Source organism: Hypanus sabinus, chromosome 10 (genome assembly GCF_030144855.1).
Source record: "Hypanus sabinus isolate sHypSab1 chromosome 10, sHypSab1.hap1, whole genome shotgun sequence".
Classification (NCBI taxonomy): domain Eukaryota; kingdom Metazoa; phylum Chordata; class Chondrichthyes; order Myliobatiformes; family Dasyatidae; genus Hypanus; species Hypanus sabinus.
This window is the reverse complement of record NC_082715.1, coordinates 145,976,799-145,991,954: the sequence shown is the minus strand read 5'-3', so window position 1 is coordinate 145,991,954 and position 15,156 is coordinate 145,976,799. Positions and strand designations below refer to the sequence as shown.

At 41.8% G+C, this 15,156-nt stretch overlaps 1 protein-coding gene across 2 annotated transcripts; it reads right to left on the bottom strand.

The window, feature by feature from the left end:
* Nucleotides 1-1,096: 1,096 nt before the first annotated feature.
* c10h22orf39 (chromosome 10 C22orf39 homolog) lies at nt 1,097-14,901 on the bottom strand. 2 transcript variants are annotated; one of them, XM_059983191.1, is made up of 3 exons: nt 14,705-14,901; nt 5,288-5,455; nt 1,097-1,498 (listed from the first exon to the last, which is right to left on the bottom strand). In XM_059983191.1, exons 1-3 carry the CDS (start codon nt 14,873-14,875, stop codon nt 1,373-1,375), a joined length of 465 nt encoding a protein of 154 aa, XP_059839174.1. In that variant the 5' UTR covers nt 14,876-14,901; the 3' UTR covers nt 1,097-1,372. The 2 variants fall into 2 exon arrangements, with proteins under 2 accessions (XP_059839174.1, XP_059839175.1); XM_059983192.1 differs by lacking the exon at nt 14,705-14,901 and adding an exon at nt 14,139-14,239.
* Between the last annotated feature and the right edge of the window lie 255 nt (nt 14,902-15,156).

Below are 15,156 nucleotides of genomic sequence, written 5' to 3'. Positions count from 1 at the left end.
GGGGGAAATGAGAGAGAACATGCAATGAGAGTGAAAGGGTGCAAAGTGCAAGACTGTAGGTCATGTCCAACAGCCAGGCTCTACCAATGCAGTGAAAATAAAAGAAACTCATAACACAAGGTGGATAATTTACAGCAGAAATAGCCATATCTAATGCAGAAATACAGTGATCTGCAGTTCTGGAATTTGATAGCAAGGCTGCAACATGACCAAGTACCAGATGTGTTGCTGTTTGTTAAACTTGTTAAACTTACTGTGTATACTGTTATATCTATGCAGAAGACAGATAGAGTGAATAGAAATAGAAAATTAAAATGGCAAGCAACAGCATTCTCCTGGCAGTACTCCCCATGGCAGACGAACAACCTTTTCTCCAGCACAGAGGAGACCACGTTGACAACTCCTAATGCAGCACATTAGATTGGAAGAAATGCAACTGGGTTGCTGCTTTATTTGGTAGAACTGTTTCGGTCCCTGGATAATAGACAGAAAAACAGGGAAAGAGCAGGTGATCGTGTTTGCCTGAGAATCTACACCAGGAGTAGGTGATGGGGTGGTATTAGAGAAGTGGACCACGATGTCACAAAGGGCAGTCACTGCAAACGTTGAAGGAACGGGATGGGAAAATGTTTCTGTTCGTGGAATCTTGAAGGTGGGTGGAAAAAGTGAAAGATCTGTTAAATGCATTAACAGGTAGGCTGGAAGACTATGTCCAGGGGAACTTTGACCTGTCCAGGAGAATGTGACAGCAGGAAAACAGATGAGATGCAGTGAAGAGTTCTGTCAAATATGTTAGAGGGGAGGCCATGATTCAGGAGATACTTTGGAGGCCCTTCTGGAGAGGGTCTTCATTAGAATATACAGTGAAGATAAAGGAACTGAGAGAATTGAGAAGAGTCTTTACAGGAGACAGAATGCAAGTATTATCACTGTTGGAGGCCATGGGCTTGTTAATACTTGATACTCATTAGTGTACCTGGACAAATGGGGAATTCAAATTAGCTAGTGGCCATCATTCATATTGTATACTTTAAGAGGGTTTGGGTTCAGAGTTTCTACAACCACAAGTAAAAAAGCATTCCAAGAACCCAGCAGATAAAATTAATCAAATATTTATTATTGAACACAATTCCCTAAGGTTGTGTTGCCTTTAAAACATTTCCAGTATCTAGCTATCACGTATCAGCTAGAGTATTTGATCGCAGACGGACATTGTACCATACTCCAAAAGTAAATCAGATTAACTGATGCTATTAAGACCCTGAGAAACTATTTTGAGTGGATTGACCTGAATCCAGTAGATGCACAGCTGAGAAATAATGGGCAGTTATCCAATAGTCTGGTGGTTTAACTCCGGGTGTGAACAATCCCTCTATTTCACTTTTCCATCATTCAGGGGAAGATACCATTCAGCTGGTGGATTCTTCCTCATCTTCCAGACTGGAAGATGCCTCTTTTGTTCTTCTAACCTTTTCTTTTCACTCTCACACAAGGCTTTCTGTGAAATTAAAATAAATTTTTACAGTTAGAGCCATATTTGCTTTCAGCCAGAGGCTGCTGCTACAGCTGTTGTAGAAAGAATATCAAAGTTTTGCATTAAAGAAATACTCTTTTAGGAAGCTCAACAATAAAGAGATAGTGATTCCTGACTGGGATTCTTTTTGGTATTGCCAGTTACTTGTTCAAGAATAGCTCATTCATGCACATATCTCAATTCAAAGGTTCATTTATTATCAAAGTATACAACTCTGAAATACTTCTTCTCCAGATAGCCACGAAACCAAGAAAGAAAAGAATGACAGCACGATCATCAACCCCAAAATCTCTCCTCCCCACACAAAAAAAATGATCAATAATGTCAAAGACTCATTGACCCTTTCTAGGTGACAGCAGGGTATCGGGTTTGCTCATTCACTATACGAGCTCTCAGCCACATATCGATGATGGGCAATCGGAACAAGAGCTGCTGCTGACATTTCCTTCCATCTAACCAATGGCATTAGTTAGCCAGCTGCACCCCAAACTTGTGTCACAGTTCAAATCAAGTTATTACATACACTAAAGATTTGGGATCTTCGCAATCTATATGACCAATTGTGCTTAAGAAGAGAAATGCTTATTTCCAATTAAAACATTTTTGCAATTATCCTGCCAAACTCTCAGATTATTTTTAGACTAATTACTGTTAATTCTTTTTCACAAGGTCATAACATTTAAGAGGTTAAACTGACAAAAGACGATTCAAACATTTTGCCAACTGAAACCAAAATGTTCCTTCCATCTTCCACCAACTTATCGCCACATGTTCAATCATGGCTTCAGAGTTCCCACTGTATCACCACCTTAGTACTATAGGTCTTACATTGTGGTTCTTTCTGATGAATCAACATTCCAGACAAAGTTAACATGTCCTTTACTTTTATACTTGCTACTACCAACTGCATTAAAAATAATATTCAATCAACAGTTCTTCCTGGTACTCCAATTCAGAGACCAACAATACTGCAGAGTGAAAATTTCCAAAATCACTAACTTTACTTACTCCAGCTCTATCACCCCTGTTTCATCCCATTCAATACTCTATCGAAGTCACTAGTCCAACTACCTGCCATTGCTGCAATCACCAGCTACCCTTGCCCATCAAAGTTTAGCAGTGAAATTTTCATTTGACCCAGCATCCACTCCTTGTTGGTAAAGAAAGTTACATACTTAACAATTATTTCTTGTGTGGAAAGTGTTCCTTGATTGAACCTTTAAATGTGTATCCTCTCAGTTTAATGTCCTCAAGGATTCTTTACACTGTAGAAGCTATTATTTTAAAGGCTCTCAACTTTCTAAACTCAAAAGTGTATGTGCGAGGTTTATCGATACCCTCCTTTTTGTGGTAGGACAGTTCTCGAGCTGTATAGATAAATATTTATTCCCCAAATAGAAGTAGATTCAATGGTCAATTACTAAGTTGATGGTTGCAAGTCAAAGAACTCTGTTCACAAGCAGTATGTTATTTTGGAACATACTGAAAAATGTCAGTAAATTAAAAGTTCATTCTCTCTTTACTAACCTATTATTTCAGTCGATGTACTCTAACAAAATAATTCTTCAGCTATTCAGTAACTTCCCATAGATGGCTAAAACTATTTGGGTGTATACACTCTTTATTCAGTACCTCCTGTTCCTAATAAAGTGGCCACTTATGGACTTCTGCTGCTACAGTCCATCTACTTCTAGGTTCAATGTGCGGTGGATTCAGAGATGACCTTCTGAACAACGTTGTAGCGTACGGTTATTTGAGTTACTGTCTCCTTCCTGTTAGCTTGAACCAGTCTGTCTATTCTCCTTTCACCTCTCTCATTAACAAGGCATTTTCGCGCTCAGAACTGCCACTCACTGGATTTTTCACACCATTCTCTGTAAACTCTAGAGAAGGTTGTGCCTGAAAATCCCAGGAGATCGTTAGTTTCTAAGATACCAACAATCCATCCAAAGACACTTAGATCACATATCTTCTCCATTCTTATGTTTGGTCTGAACAACAACTGAATCTCTTAACTATGTCTGCATGCTTTTCTGCTTGAATTGCTGTCATATAATTCGTTGATTAGATATTTCCATTAACAAGCAGGTGTACCTAATAAAGTCACCACTGAAGGTATGTTTTGTATTCCTGGACCAAGACTCTCAAACTAGGGAGACAACCTTGATCCCTAATTCTTGAACTCCAGTTCATCTCTGAAACCATTTGCATTCGAACACCTGCCATTGTGGTTTCAAGTCTAAGACCACACACAGAAATCACGTATCAATGAAGTTTATACAGCAAGTGGTTCAGTTGCTGACAGTTTTGCTTCTGTATGAGAAAACTGTAGATTCAAGTTGGCATTCAAATACGATGTAAAGAAAGGTGCATAAACAAGGGTTAGCCTGACACCCCATCTGTTCTTCTGTGTGAATTTAAATGACATAATTGCAGTATTTTGAAGAAGGCAAGGCCTTAATGATATTTGCCCCAGGAAAAAAAAGATTATGTTGACATTTGCACTTTTATCTCCACAAATTATTGAATGTGTTATAGCAATGGGGCCATACTTGGAAAGTCCTAAATTGGTTGCAAAGTTATTTGGAAATCCAGAGCACATTTAAGGATATACTCGTAACAAAGAGAGTGCAACAGAGTATAAATTACTGGGATTGGGGGGGGGGGGGGGGCAGGGGTAATTGCCTCTAACAAAACATTGGGCAGACCGGGCCTATTCTCATTTGAGTTTAGGGAAGGCAGATAAAAATTTTTAAAGGGTTTGCCAGGGTAGACACTGGCAAACTGTTTCCTGGATTGGGGAGTCTCAGGCTGGAGCACTGGTCTCAAAATAAATGATCATTCAGGAAAGGAATGATAAAAAAAATCATCTTCATCCAGAGGATAATAAGTTTTTAGAATTAGCTAGCCAATGAGGAATGGAGACTTGATCACTGAATTTAGCCAAGAAGGATATCACTAAATTCTTCAATATTAAGGGTCATGGAGTTAGTACTGGGAAGTGATATTGGCATGAAAGAACAGTGACAAACTTAATGAATAGCAGAGTAGCTAGAAGGAGCCAAATGGTCTACTTTTGCTTCTAATTTTTTCTGGGGAATAAATTGATTATGTGTTTAAAAATAATTACCTCAAATGAAGGACAATAACAACATCCAGCACACACAAGAAAAATAATAGACAATACCTTTCAAAATATAACAAGTTCACAAATACGCAAATAGTGGAAATCTGATCCAAAACCATGAAACACTGCAAGTACACAAGAAGTTAGGGAGAATCTGTGGAGAGAAATATTTAGACGGCTTCTATCCTGCTGTTAGAAGACTATTGAGTAGTCCTCTAGTATGACAAGATGGACTCCTGACCTCAGTCTTACCTCATCATTGCCTCACACTGCACTTTCTCCTTAAGTGTTAACACACTTTTTCCTGCTAATACTTTCATATTGCCCTGTTGTAATGAAATAATCTGTATGGATGGTATTGCAAAGTTTTACATGTCAGTACATGGTATAATAATAAACTAAGTTAATGTTAGTCAGAAGCACCCAGATTTGAATTGGGTGCTTCCACAGACACTGCCTACCTAATGAGTGTTTCCAGCATTTGCTGTATCTACTTTAAATTATAAATCTAAGATTAAAATAAGAAAAAGGGCATATTTCCAAAAGAAATCCCAAGAAAAATTAGGGTACTATTTAGCTAAATGCAGAAATACTACATCTATACATGTTTTATTCAGAAATCTCACCTTAGACTCTTCAGACTTATGTTTTTCCCATTCCCTGCAATTGTTGTAATCTATCTTCCACTGCTTACATGACGGGTACTCTCCGTAGGTGTAGTAATGATGGAAGAGATTCCTCACACTCCGACAATGCTTCCATTCACTCCAGTAATCATCACACATTCGAGGAGGCTGTAATGATGATTGGCAATCACAGGTTAGAGACAGAAAGCAGAACACAAACTTTCTGAAGGAAGTCTTATGCCAGGGAGCAAGAATGCTGCCCGATTTTCACTCATACTGCATTCTACTCTTTGATTTATTTATTTAGAGATACAGCATGGAATGGGCGCTCTCTGCCCAGTGAGCCACACCGCCCAGCTACCCAGCAATTTAACCCTAGCCTAATCACAGGACAATTTACAATGACCAACTAACCTAGTAACCGGTATGTATTTGGACCATGGGAGAAAACCGGAGCACCCAGAGGAAACCCATGCGACCACAGGGAGAATGAGCAAACCCCTTACAGATAGCGCCGGAATTGAACTCTGAACTCCAATGCACGAGCTGTAACAGCATCGCACCAACCACTACATGACCGGGCGCCCCAGTCTTGCTCATTTCGACCTAGATTCGGGCATCATCGTCAGGAGCAGGGTTAAGTGCCCACCCATAACTGAGGTGGCTATATTGTACCACCCCGTTAAAGTACCACAGTTCATTTGGTGAAAGACTAGCACGACCCAATGAAGAAATAGTAAAGTACATCCATATCAAATTGGTCTGTTACGTGGAAGTGGTGGTGTTCCCACACATCTCCATTCTTGTCATTCTAAGTGACTGGAATATGGACTTCCATTCCACTGGAGACTGATGGCCAAAGGCAGCTTGTCCTGGGGTTGGACGATTGTTTATGTTCATGGGTGAGCAGATGGGAGGTTTTGCTGTTGTTGTGTTCTGTGTTGTTCTCCCAAGCATGGTGTGATGGTGACACTCCCAAGTTGCCCCCAGCGCATCATCGAGAGTGTTGGTGTTAACACAACCTATGCATTTTCACCATATGTTTTGATGTACATGTGCAAATCAATGTGACTCTTGGATCTTGTGTTTCATACTCTGCACAGGAACACGAACTAATCTGAGACTGACCAGTGTGAATATACAGCAGCACAATGCCACATCTGGCAGTAAAGAATTCTAATTGTCATTATCGGCTGTCTGAGTGGGGAATTGTACCATGAGGGTACACACTTTGTGGATGAAGATTACTGTAACACATGCAGTCAATTATCTAAAATAGCATCTGAGTTCTACAACATCATGAGATTTATTAAAGACCTAGATGATTTCTGTAAACATATGAGACATAATGAGAAATGATGGCAATTCCACACCAAATTGTCACTTTTTTCCTTGCAATTATCAAGACTCCTGCACAAAAGCAGAAATCCAGAACTTGCAGACTGGTTGTCACGGGAATATTGGCAACTGTGCCTCTACTGTTGAACTGCAGGAGAGATCTAGCAGCGGAACATGACTGTCAGCAATTGATCTGCCAGTCCACCAGTCCATGCAGGAATAGCAAGTCCATTTTAATGGAGGGATTTTTGACTTGTTTAATTTAACAACTGTTTAGCTTTGATTGTTTTAATAAATTTAATTACTTTATTATTATTATTATTATTATTATTAAACAACTTTACATGTTTCTTAATGCTTCTGAATGACCATAAGACATTGGGGCAGAAGTAAGCCATTCAGCCTATTGAGTCCGCTCTGCTATTCAATCATAGCTGATTATTTTTTTTCTCAACCCCATTCTCCTGCCTTCTCCCTGTAAACTTTGACGCTCTTATTAATCAAGAAACTATAAACCTCCACTTAAAATATACCCAATAACTTGGTCTCCACAGTCATCTGTGGCAATAAATTCAACAAATTCAGCACCTTCTGGCTTACAAACTTCCTCCTCCTCACTGTTATAAAGGAACATCCTTTTATTCTAAGTTATCAAATGCTCTTCATACATTAACCCATTCATTCTCATAAACCTCCTCTGGACCCTGTCCAACACCAGCACATAGTTATTCTGATAAGGGGCCCAAAACTGCTAACAATAGTCCAAATGTGTACTGACCAATGCCTTAGAAAGGCTCAGCAGTACATCCTTGGTTTTATATTCTAGTTCTCTGGAAATTAATGTTAACATTGCACTTGTCTTCCTTACTATCAAATCAATCTGCATGTTAAGCTTTATGGAATCCTGCACTGGGACTTCCAAATTCCTTTACACCCCCAATTCCTGAATTTTCTCCCTGTTTGAAAAACAGTCCTGCTACCAGAATTCATGACTATACACTTCCCTACAGTGTATTCTAGCTACCACTTCCTTGCCCATTCTCCCAATCTGGCCTATCCCTTCAGCAGACTCCCTGCTTCCTTAACACTACCTGTCCCTCAACCCACCTTTGCACCATCCACAAACTTTGCCACAAAGTCATCAATTCCGTTACCAGATCATTAACATTCAATTTGAAAAGTAGTGGACCAAACATTGAACCCTGCAGAAGGCCATTAGTCATTGGCAGCCACCAAAAACATCCCCCTTTATTCTCACTCTTTGCTTCCTGCCAATCAGCCAATCTTCTGTCCATGCTAGTATCTTTCCTGTAATATCATGGGCTCTTAGCTTGTTTAACAACTTAAAGTGTGTCACCTTGTCAAAGGCTTTCTGAAAATTTACGTTAAAACAACAACCACTGACTTTCCTTTGTCTATCCTGCCTGTCATTTCCTCAAAGAATGCCAACAAATTTTTCAGGCAAGATTTCCTCTTAATAAAACCATGCTGACTTCAGCCTATTCCACCACGTGTCTCCAAATACCCCAAAACCTCATCCTTAACAATGGACTCCAATATCTTGCCAACCTCTAAAGTCAGGCGAACAGCCATATAATTTCCTGTCTTTTGTCACCCTCCCTTCTTAAAGAGTGCAGTGATATTTGCAATTTTCCAGTCCTCTGCAAGCATCCAAGAATCGAGTGATAGTTGAAAGATCACTACTAATGCCTCCACAATCTCTTCAGCTACCTCCTTCAGAATGCTGGAACATAGTATATCTAGTACAGGTGACTTATTAACCTTCAGGCCTTTCAGCATCTTCTCCTTAGTAATAACAATTAACTCACTTCTGTTCCCTGATCTTGAATTTTCGACATTCTGCTTGTGTCGCCCACAGTGAAGACTGACGCAGAATAGTCATTCAGTTTATCCGCCATTCCTTTGTCCCTGTTACTACCTCTTTAGCAGTTCAATTTCCACATTTGCCTCTCTTTTATTTGCAATTGTTTTGAAAAACTAAACTTTTGGTATCCTCTTTTATATTATTGGCTAGCTATCTTCATATTCCATCTTTCATCTTGTTGCTTTTTAGTTGCCTTCCACTGGTGTTTAAACCTTCTCAATCCTTTAGCTTCCCACTAGTTTTTTTTTGCTATTGTATGCTCTCTCTTTTGCTTCTATTCTTTAACTTCCCTTCTCAGCCTCTTTAAAATATTTCTTCTTCTTCGGGATGAACCACTCCTGCGTCTTCTGATTTTCTCCCAGAAACTCCAGCCACTGCTGCTCTGCTATCATCCCTGCTAGTGTCCCCTTACAATCAACACTTGCCAACTCCTCTCTCATGCACCTGTAGTTCCCTTTGTTCCACTGTAATACTGATACATCTGATTTTATCTTCTCCTTCTCAACTGCAGGGTGAATTCTATCCTACAAATTCCCTCTCTCAATTCAGCACCAAACTAATTATCCCAAACTACCTGCACATTGAATTCCCTAATACTGTTCCTTTTACATGCTTTTCTATCTCCCTTTATAATTTAGCCCACATCCTGGCTACTGTTTGCAGGCCTGTAAATCATCAGGGTTTTTTCACACTTGCTGTTTCTTGTCTCTACCCACAATTATTCTACATCTTTTGATCCTATGTCGTTTCTCTCCAAGATTTGAATTCTTTTTAAGCAACAGAGCCACCCCACATCCTCTGCCCACCTGCCTGTCCTTTCAATGTGATGTGGATCCTTGGATGTTAAGCTCCCAGTTATGATCTTATTGCAATCATGACTCAGTGATGCCCACATCATGATGCCTGGCAACTTCTAACAAGATCATCTATCTTCAGAATCAGAATCAGGTTTATCACCGGCATATGTCATAAAATTTGCTAACTTTGCAGCAGCAGTACAATTTAATAATAGTAATACAAAAAAGTACTGAGCAATTATATATAAATCAAATAAGTAGTGCAAAAATATCAATAAAGAAGTAGAGAGGTAGTGTTCATGGATTCAATGTCCATTCAGAAACAGGATGGCAGAGGGGAAAAAGCTGTTTCGGAATCGTTGAATGTGTGCCTTCAGGTTCCTGTACCTCCTTCCTGATGGAGCAATGAGAAGAGGGCATGTCCTGGGTGACGGGGATCCTTCATGACGGACACCGCCTTTCTGAGGCTTCGCTCTTTGAAGGCGTCCTGGATACTACGGAGGTTAATGCCCATGATGGAGCGGACTAAGTTTACAACTCTCTGCAGCTTACTTTCATCCTGTGCGGTAGCCACCCCCCCCATACAGTGATGCAGCCAGTTAGAATGCTCTCCACAGTACATCTGTAGAAATTTGCGAGTGTTTTAGGTGACATACCAAATCTCTTCAGACTCCTAACGAAATATATCTGCAGTCATGCCTTAATTGTAGCTGCATTGACATGTTGGGTGCAGGATTTTTTTACAGAGATATTGACACCAGGAACTTGAAACTGCTCTCTCTTTCCACTTCTGATCCCTCCGTGACAATTTGTGTATTCCTGCATCTTATCCTTTCTGAAGTCTGCAGTCAGTTCTTTGGTCTTACTGACATTGAGTACAAGGGTGTTGCTGCGACACCACTCAACTAGCTGGTAAATCTCACTCCTGTACGCCCTCTGGTCTCCATCTGAGATTCTGCCAACAATGGTTGTATCACCAGCAAATTTATAGATGGCATTTGAGCTGTGCCTAGCCACGCATTCAGGGGTCTTGAGAGAGTAGAGTAGTGGGATAAGCACACATCTCTGAAGTGCGCCAGTATTGATTGTCAGTGAGGTGAAAATGTCATTTCCAATCCGCACAGGTTGTAGTCTTCTGGTTAGGAAGTCAAGGATCCAGTTGCAGAGGGAAGCAGAGACCCAGGTTCTGGAGCTTTCTGATCATAACTGCTGGAATAACCATGTTAAACACTGAGCTGTAGTCAATTACCAGCATCCTGACATTTGTATTGTCCAAGTGATTCAAGGCCTTGTGGAGAGCCAGTGAGATCACGTTCACTGTAGACCTATTGTGGCAATAGGCAAATTGCAGTGGGTCCAGTTCCTTGCTGAGGCAGGAGTTCATCCTGGCCACGACCAACCTCTCAAAGCATTTCATCAACTTACACATAAGTACTACTGGATGATAGTTAAGGCAGCTCTCCCTGCTCTTCTTGGACACTGGTATAATTGCTGTCCTTTTGAAGCAGGTGGGAACTTCCAACTGTAACAATGAGAAATTGAAAATGTCTTTGAACACCCCCGCCAGTTGGTTGGCACAGGTTTTAGAGCCTTACCAGGTACTCCATTGGGCTCTGTCCCCTTGCGAGGGTTCACCCTCTTGAAAGACAGCCTGACATCAGCCTCCAAGACACAGCCACAGTTTTTGATTTGGGAATGTACAGTAAGTTCTTGTAGGCACACAATCATCCACACAGGTTTTAATGAAGTCTGTTACAGCTGTGACGTACTTATTCAGACTCGAAGATGAATCCCTGAATACAGTCCAGTCCACCGACTCAAAGCAGACCTGTAGGCACTCCTCCACCTCCCTTGTCCTCTACAGACTCTGCCTATACCCAGGGAGTAGAAGTACAGCCAAGTGATCAGATTTTCCAAAGTGTGGGCATGGGCGAGCACAGTAAGCACTCATGATGGTGGTGTAACAGCTGTCCAGTGTGTTGGTTCCTCTGGTACTGTAAGTGATTAGTTGGTAATAATTATTTAGAGCCTTTTTCAAGCTGGCAGGTTTAAAATCCCCCAGAACGATGGGGAAGGCAACAGGATGTGCTGTTTCAAACCTGTTGAGCACATTGCTCAGTTCATCTAGAGCCTGTTTCACACTGGCCTGGGGTGGGATGTATACGGCTACCAAGATGATCACTGAAGTCGCCCGTGGCAGATAAAATGGATGACAATTGATCGCGAGGTGTTCCAGGTCAGCTGAATAGGACTAGGACATCACCACCATGTTTGTACACCACGAGGAGTTGATCATAAAGCATACTCCTCCTCCTCCTCCTCCTCTACCTTTGAAAGACTCAGCAGTCTTATCTTGGCGGTATATTGTGAACCCATCTATCTGAATTGCTGCATCCAGAACGGAAGGGGTTAACTAAGATTCTGTGAAACAGAAGGCACAAGTGTTCCTAGTGTTCCTCTGATGCAGCGCTCTGGCTCAGAGATCTTCTGTTTTATTTACCAAAGTCTGTACATTCGCCAGCAAGGGTCTGTGTTGGGAGTCGAAAGCTGCACTTTCTTAAGTGAACTTTTAAACCAGGTTGGCATCCTCTCTTTCACTGTCTTCTCAGGAATCGTGGCAGCAACCAAAATCCGTAAGAATTCCGTTGATTAAAAGTAGCGATAGAGTCTTAATCGCATTAAAACAGCATTACTAACTGTACAAAACTTAGACGTACAGTAGCTGTGGTTCTCAGCCATAGCAGACTGAAATGGAGGATTTGATGGTATCATCAGAGATGGTCATGCAAGTCGCCTTCTTGGTGGTGCCCTGAAATTATATTTCATATACCTCATGCATTCATTTTAGCACGGGAACAGGCCAGCTTATGTCAGACTGGCTAAGCTATTGACAACTAATCCCTTCTTCTCAACATGGACCACATCCAAAATTCAAAGTAAATTTATTATCAAAGCACATAAATGTTACCATATACAAACCTGACATTCATTTTCTCGTGGTCATTCTCAATAAATCTATAATAATAATAATAATAATAACAGAATTAACAAAAGACCGCCCATCTTGGACATTCAACCAGAGAGTAGAAGACAACGAACTGCGCAAATATGAAAAAAGAGAGTGTAATAATAATAATAAATAAATGACAATAAAGATCAAAAACATGAGATGAATAGTCCTCAAAAGTGTTGTGGGAACATCTGAATGAATGGGCAAATAAAGTTACTCCATTGGTTCAAGAACCTGATGGTTGAGGGGTAATCACTGTTCTGGAACCTGATGATGTGAGGCTTCTATACCTTCTTTCCGATGGCAGAAGCAAGAAGAGGGCGTATCCTGGTGGCGGTGGGGTGGGGGGGTGTCCCATATGATGGGAACTGCTTTCCTGCAACAGCATTTCATGTAGATGTGCTTAAAGGTTGGGAGGGCTTTACCCATGATGGACTGGGCCTTATCCACTAGTTTTTGTAGGATTTTCCATTCAAGGGCATTGGTATTTCCAAAAATGTTCAAAGGTTCATGTATTATCAAAGTATACAACTCTGAAACTCTCCTTCTCCAGATAGCCATGAAACCAGGAAAGAAAAGCATGGCAGAACGATCACTGATCCCCAGAATACCTCCTCCCTGCACAAAATATGAACAAAAACAGAACAGGCTCATCAACCCCTCCCCTCACTACAATCCCCTCTCCCACACACAAAAAAAACAAGACCCATACCAGACTGTAACACAGCCAGAGAAGTTTGTCAAAGTTTTAGGTTGCATACTGAATATCCACAAAATCCTGAAGAACTAGAGGTGCTGCCGTGCTGGGCTCAGGCAGGTCCTCCGAAATAATAACACCAAGGAATTTAAAGTTGGTAATCCTCTCCACCTCTGATCCCCCAATGAGGACTGTCTCATGGACCTCTGGTTTCATCCTCCTGATGTCAATAATCAACTCCCTGATTCGGCTGATATCAAATAAGAGGCTATTGTTGTGGCACCACTCAGCCAGATTTTCAATCTCCCCCTATCACCACCTTTGATTCAGCCTACAACAGTGGTGTTACTAGCAAACTTAAATGGGCATTGGAGCTGGACTTGGCCACACTGTCATTTGTGTAAAACGAGTAGAACAGGGAGCTAAGCACGCAACCTTGTGGTGCACCTGTGGTGAGGGAAATCGTGTAGGAAATGTTGTTGCCAATCTGAACTGACTGAGGTCTGCAAGTGAGGAAATCGAGGATCCAATTGCACAAGGAGGTATTGAGGCCAAGGTCTTGGAGCTTATTTATTAGTTTAGAGAGGATGATGGTATTGAATGCTGAGCTGACTCTCTCTCTCTCCATCCTCATGTTCTGCATATTCATGAGCCTCTTAAACGCCTCCATCGCATCTACCTCCATCTCTGGCAGGCGCATTCTAGACACCCACCACTACCTCTGTAAAAAAGTACCCGCCTAGAACATGCCCTTCGAACTAACACCCCCCCCCCCACCCATCTTAAGTTCATGCTTTCCAGTAGGAGACATTTCGACCCTAGCATGAAGATACAGGCTGTCTATTTGTCCATGCTTTTGATGATACATACATTATTACATTAACCTCTCCTGATAGTACATACCCTCTAATCCAGAAGCAAATCCATCTGGAAAGAAAGTGATCAAGACCCAAAACAGACCAATGTTTCCACCAAAACCACGGACCCATTCTTACAGTGGTAATTTGCGTTTGTGGAGGAGTCACATAATTTCAAGTTAACGCCAAGTAAAGCAAAAGCCACGGGGTGTAAGGCTGCGATCTGTACTGCAACCCCAGACGGTACAGCCCCGGGCCCACACTCACCCTCCACAACCCAACATTCGCCATCCTCGTCCCCGTCACCAGGACATCGCTCCGGCAGCCAAACGAGGCCTGACCAATCAGCGTTGTCCATATGACGGAAGCCCCGCCTCCACACTGAAACGTCAGTGTTCAGCCCGACTTGGAATAGATGTGCCTATTCATATCAACGTTCAGCCAATCGGTGCAGTGGGAGGGCGTGGTTTCACCGGGTCGCATCGCGCTGATTGGCTGTGAGCCGGCGATCGTGGGCAGTGCGAGGAGTCGGTACTGATTAATATTTCCACGTTTTATATCAGATTAGGTGGAGTTCAGAAGGAAGCAGTTTGTCGTTGTTTATAGAACATAGGGTACAGCACAGTACAGGCCCTTCGGTCCACAATGTTGTGCCGACCCTTAAACCCTGCCTCCCATATAACCCCCCCCACCTTAAATTCCCCCATATGCCAGTCTAGTAGTCTCTTAAATTTCACTAGTGTATCTGACTCAGGCAGTGCATTCCATGCAACAACCACTCTCTGAGTGAAAAACCTTCCTCTAATATCCCCCTTGAACTTCCCTCCCCTTACCTTAAGGCCATGTTCTCTTGTTTTGAGCTGTGGTGCCCTGGGGAAGAGGCGCTGGCTGTCCACTCTGTCTATTCCTCTTAATATCTTGTATCCCTCTATCATGTCGCATCTCATCCTCCTTCTCTCCAGACAGTAAAGCCCGAGCTCCCTTAATCTCTGAACATAATCCATACTCTAAACCAAGCAGCGTCCTAGCAGATCTCCTCTGTACCCTTTCCAATTCTTCCACATCCTTCCTATAGTGAGGCGACCAGAACTGGACACGGTACTCCAAGTGTGGCCTAACCAGAGTTTTATAGAGCTGCATCTTGTGACTCACCTTGTGAGTCACCAGACTCAAGTCATCTTGAGTCACCTTGTGACTCTTAAACTCTACCCCTTGACTTATGAAAGCTAACACCCCATAAGCTTTCTTAACCACCCTATCTACCTGTGAGGCAACTTTCAGGGAT

What these genes read in the sequence shown, in the direction of transcription:
- c10h22orf39 (XM_059983191.1), bottom strand. Translation starts at nt 14,875, where the DNA reads ATGGATTATGTTCAGAGATTAAGGGAGCTCGGGCTTTACTGTCTGGAG. An exon ending in CAAGAGAACATGGCCTTAAG is followed by an intron (nt 5,456 to 14,704) that starts GTAAGGGGAGGG and finishes TCATCATTACAG; the next exon opens with CCTCCTCGAATGTGTGATGA. An exon ending in ATAAGTCTGAAGAGTCTAAG is followed by an intron (nt 1,499 to 5,287) that starts GTGAGATTTCTG and finishes TTAATTTCACAG; the next exon opens with AAAGCCTTGTGTGAGAGTGA.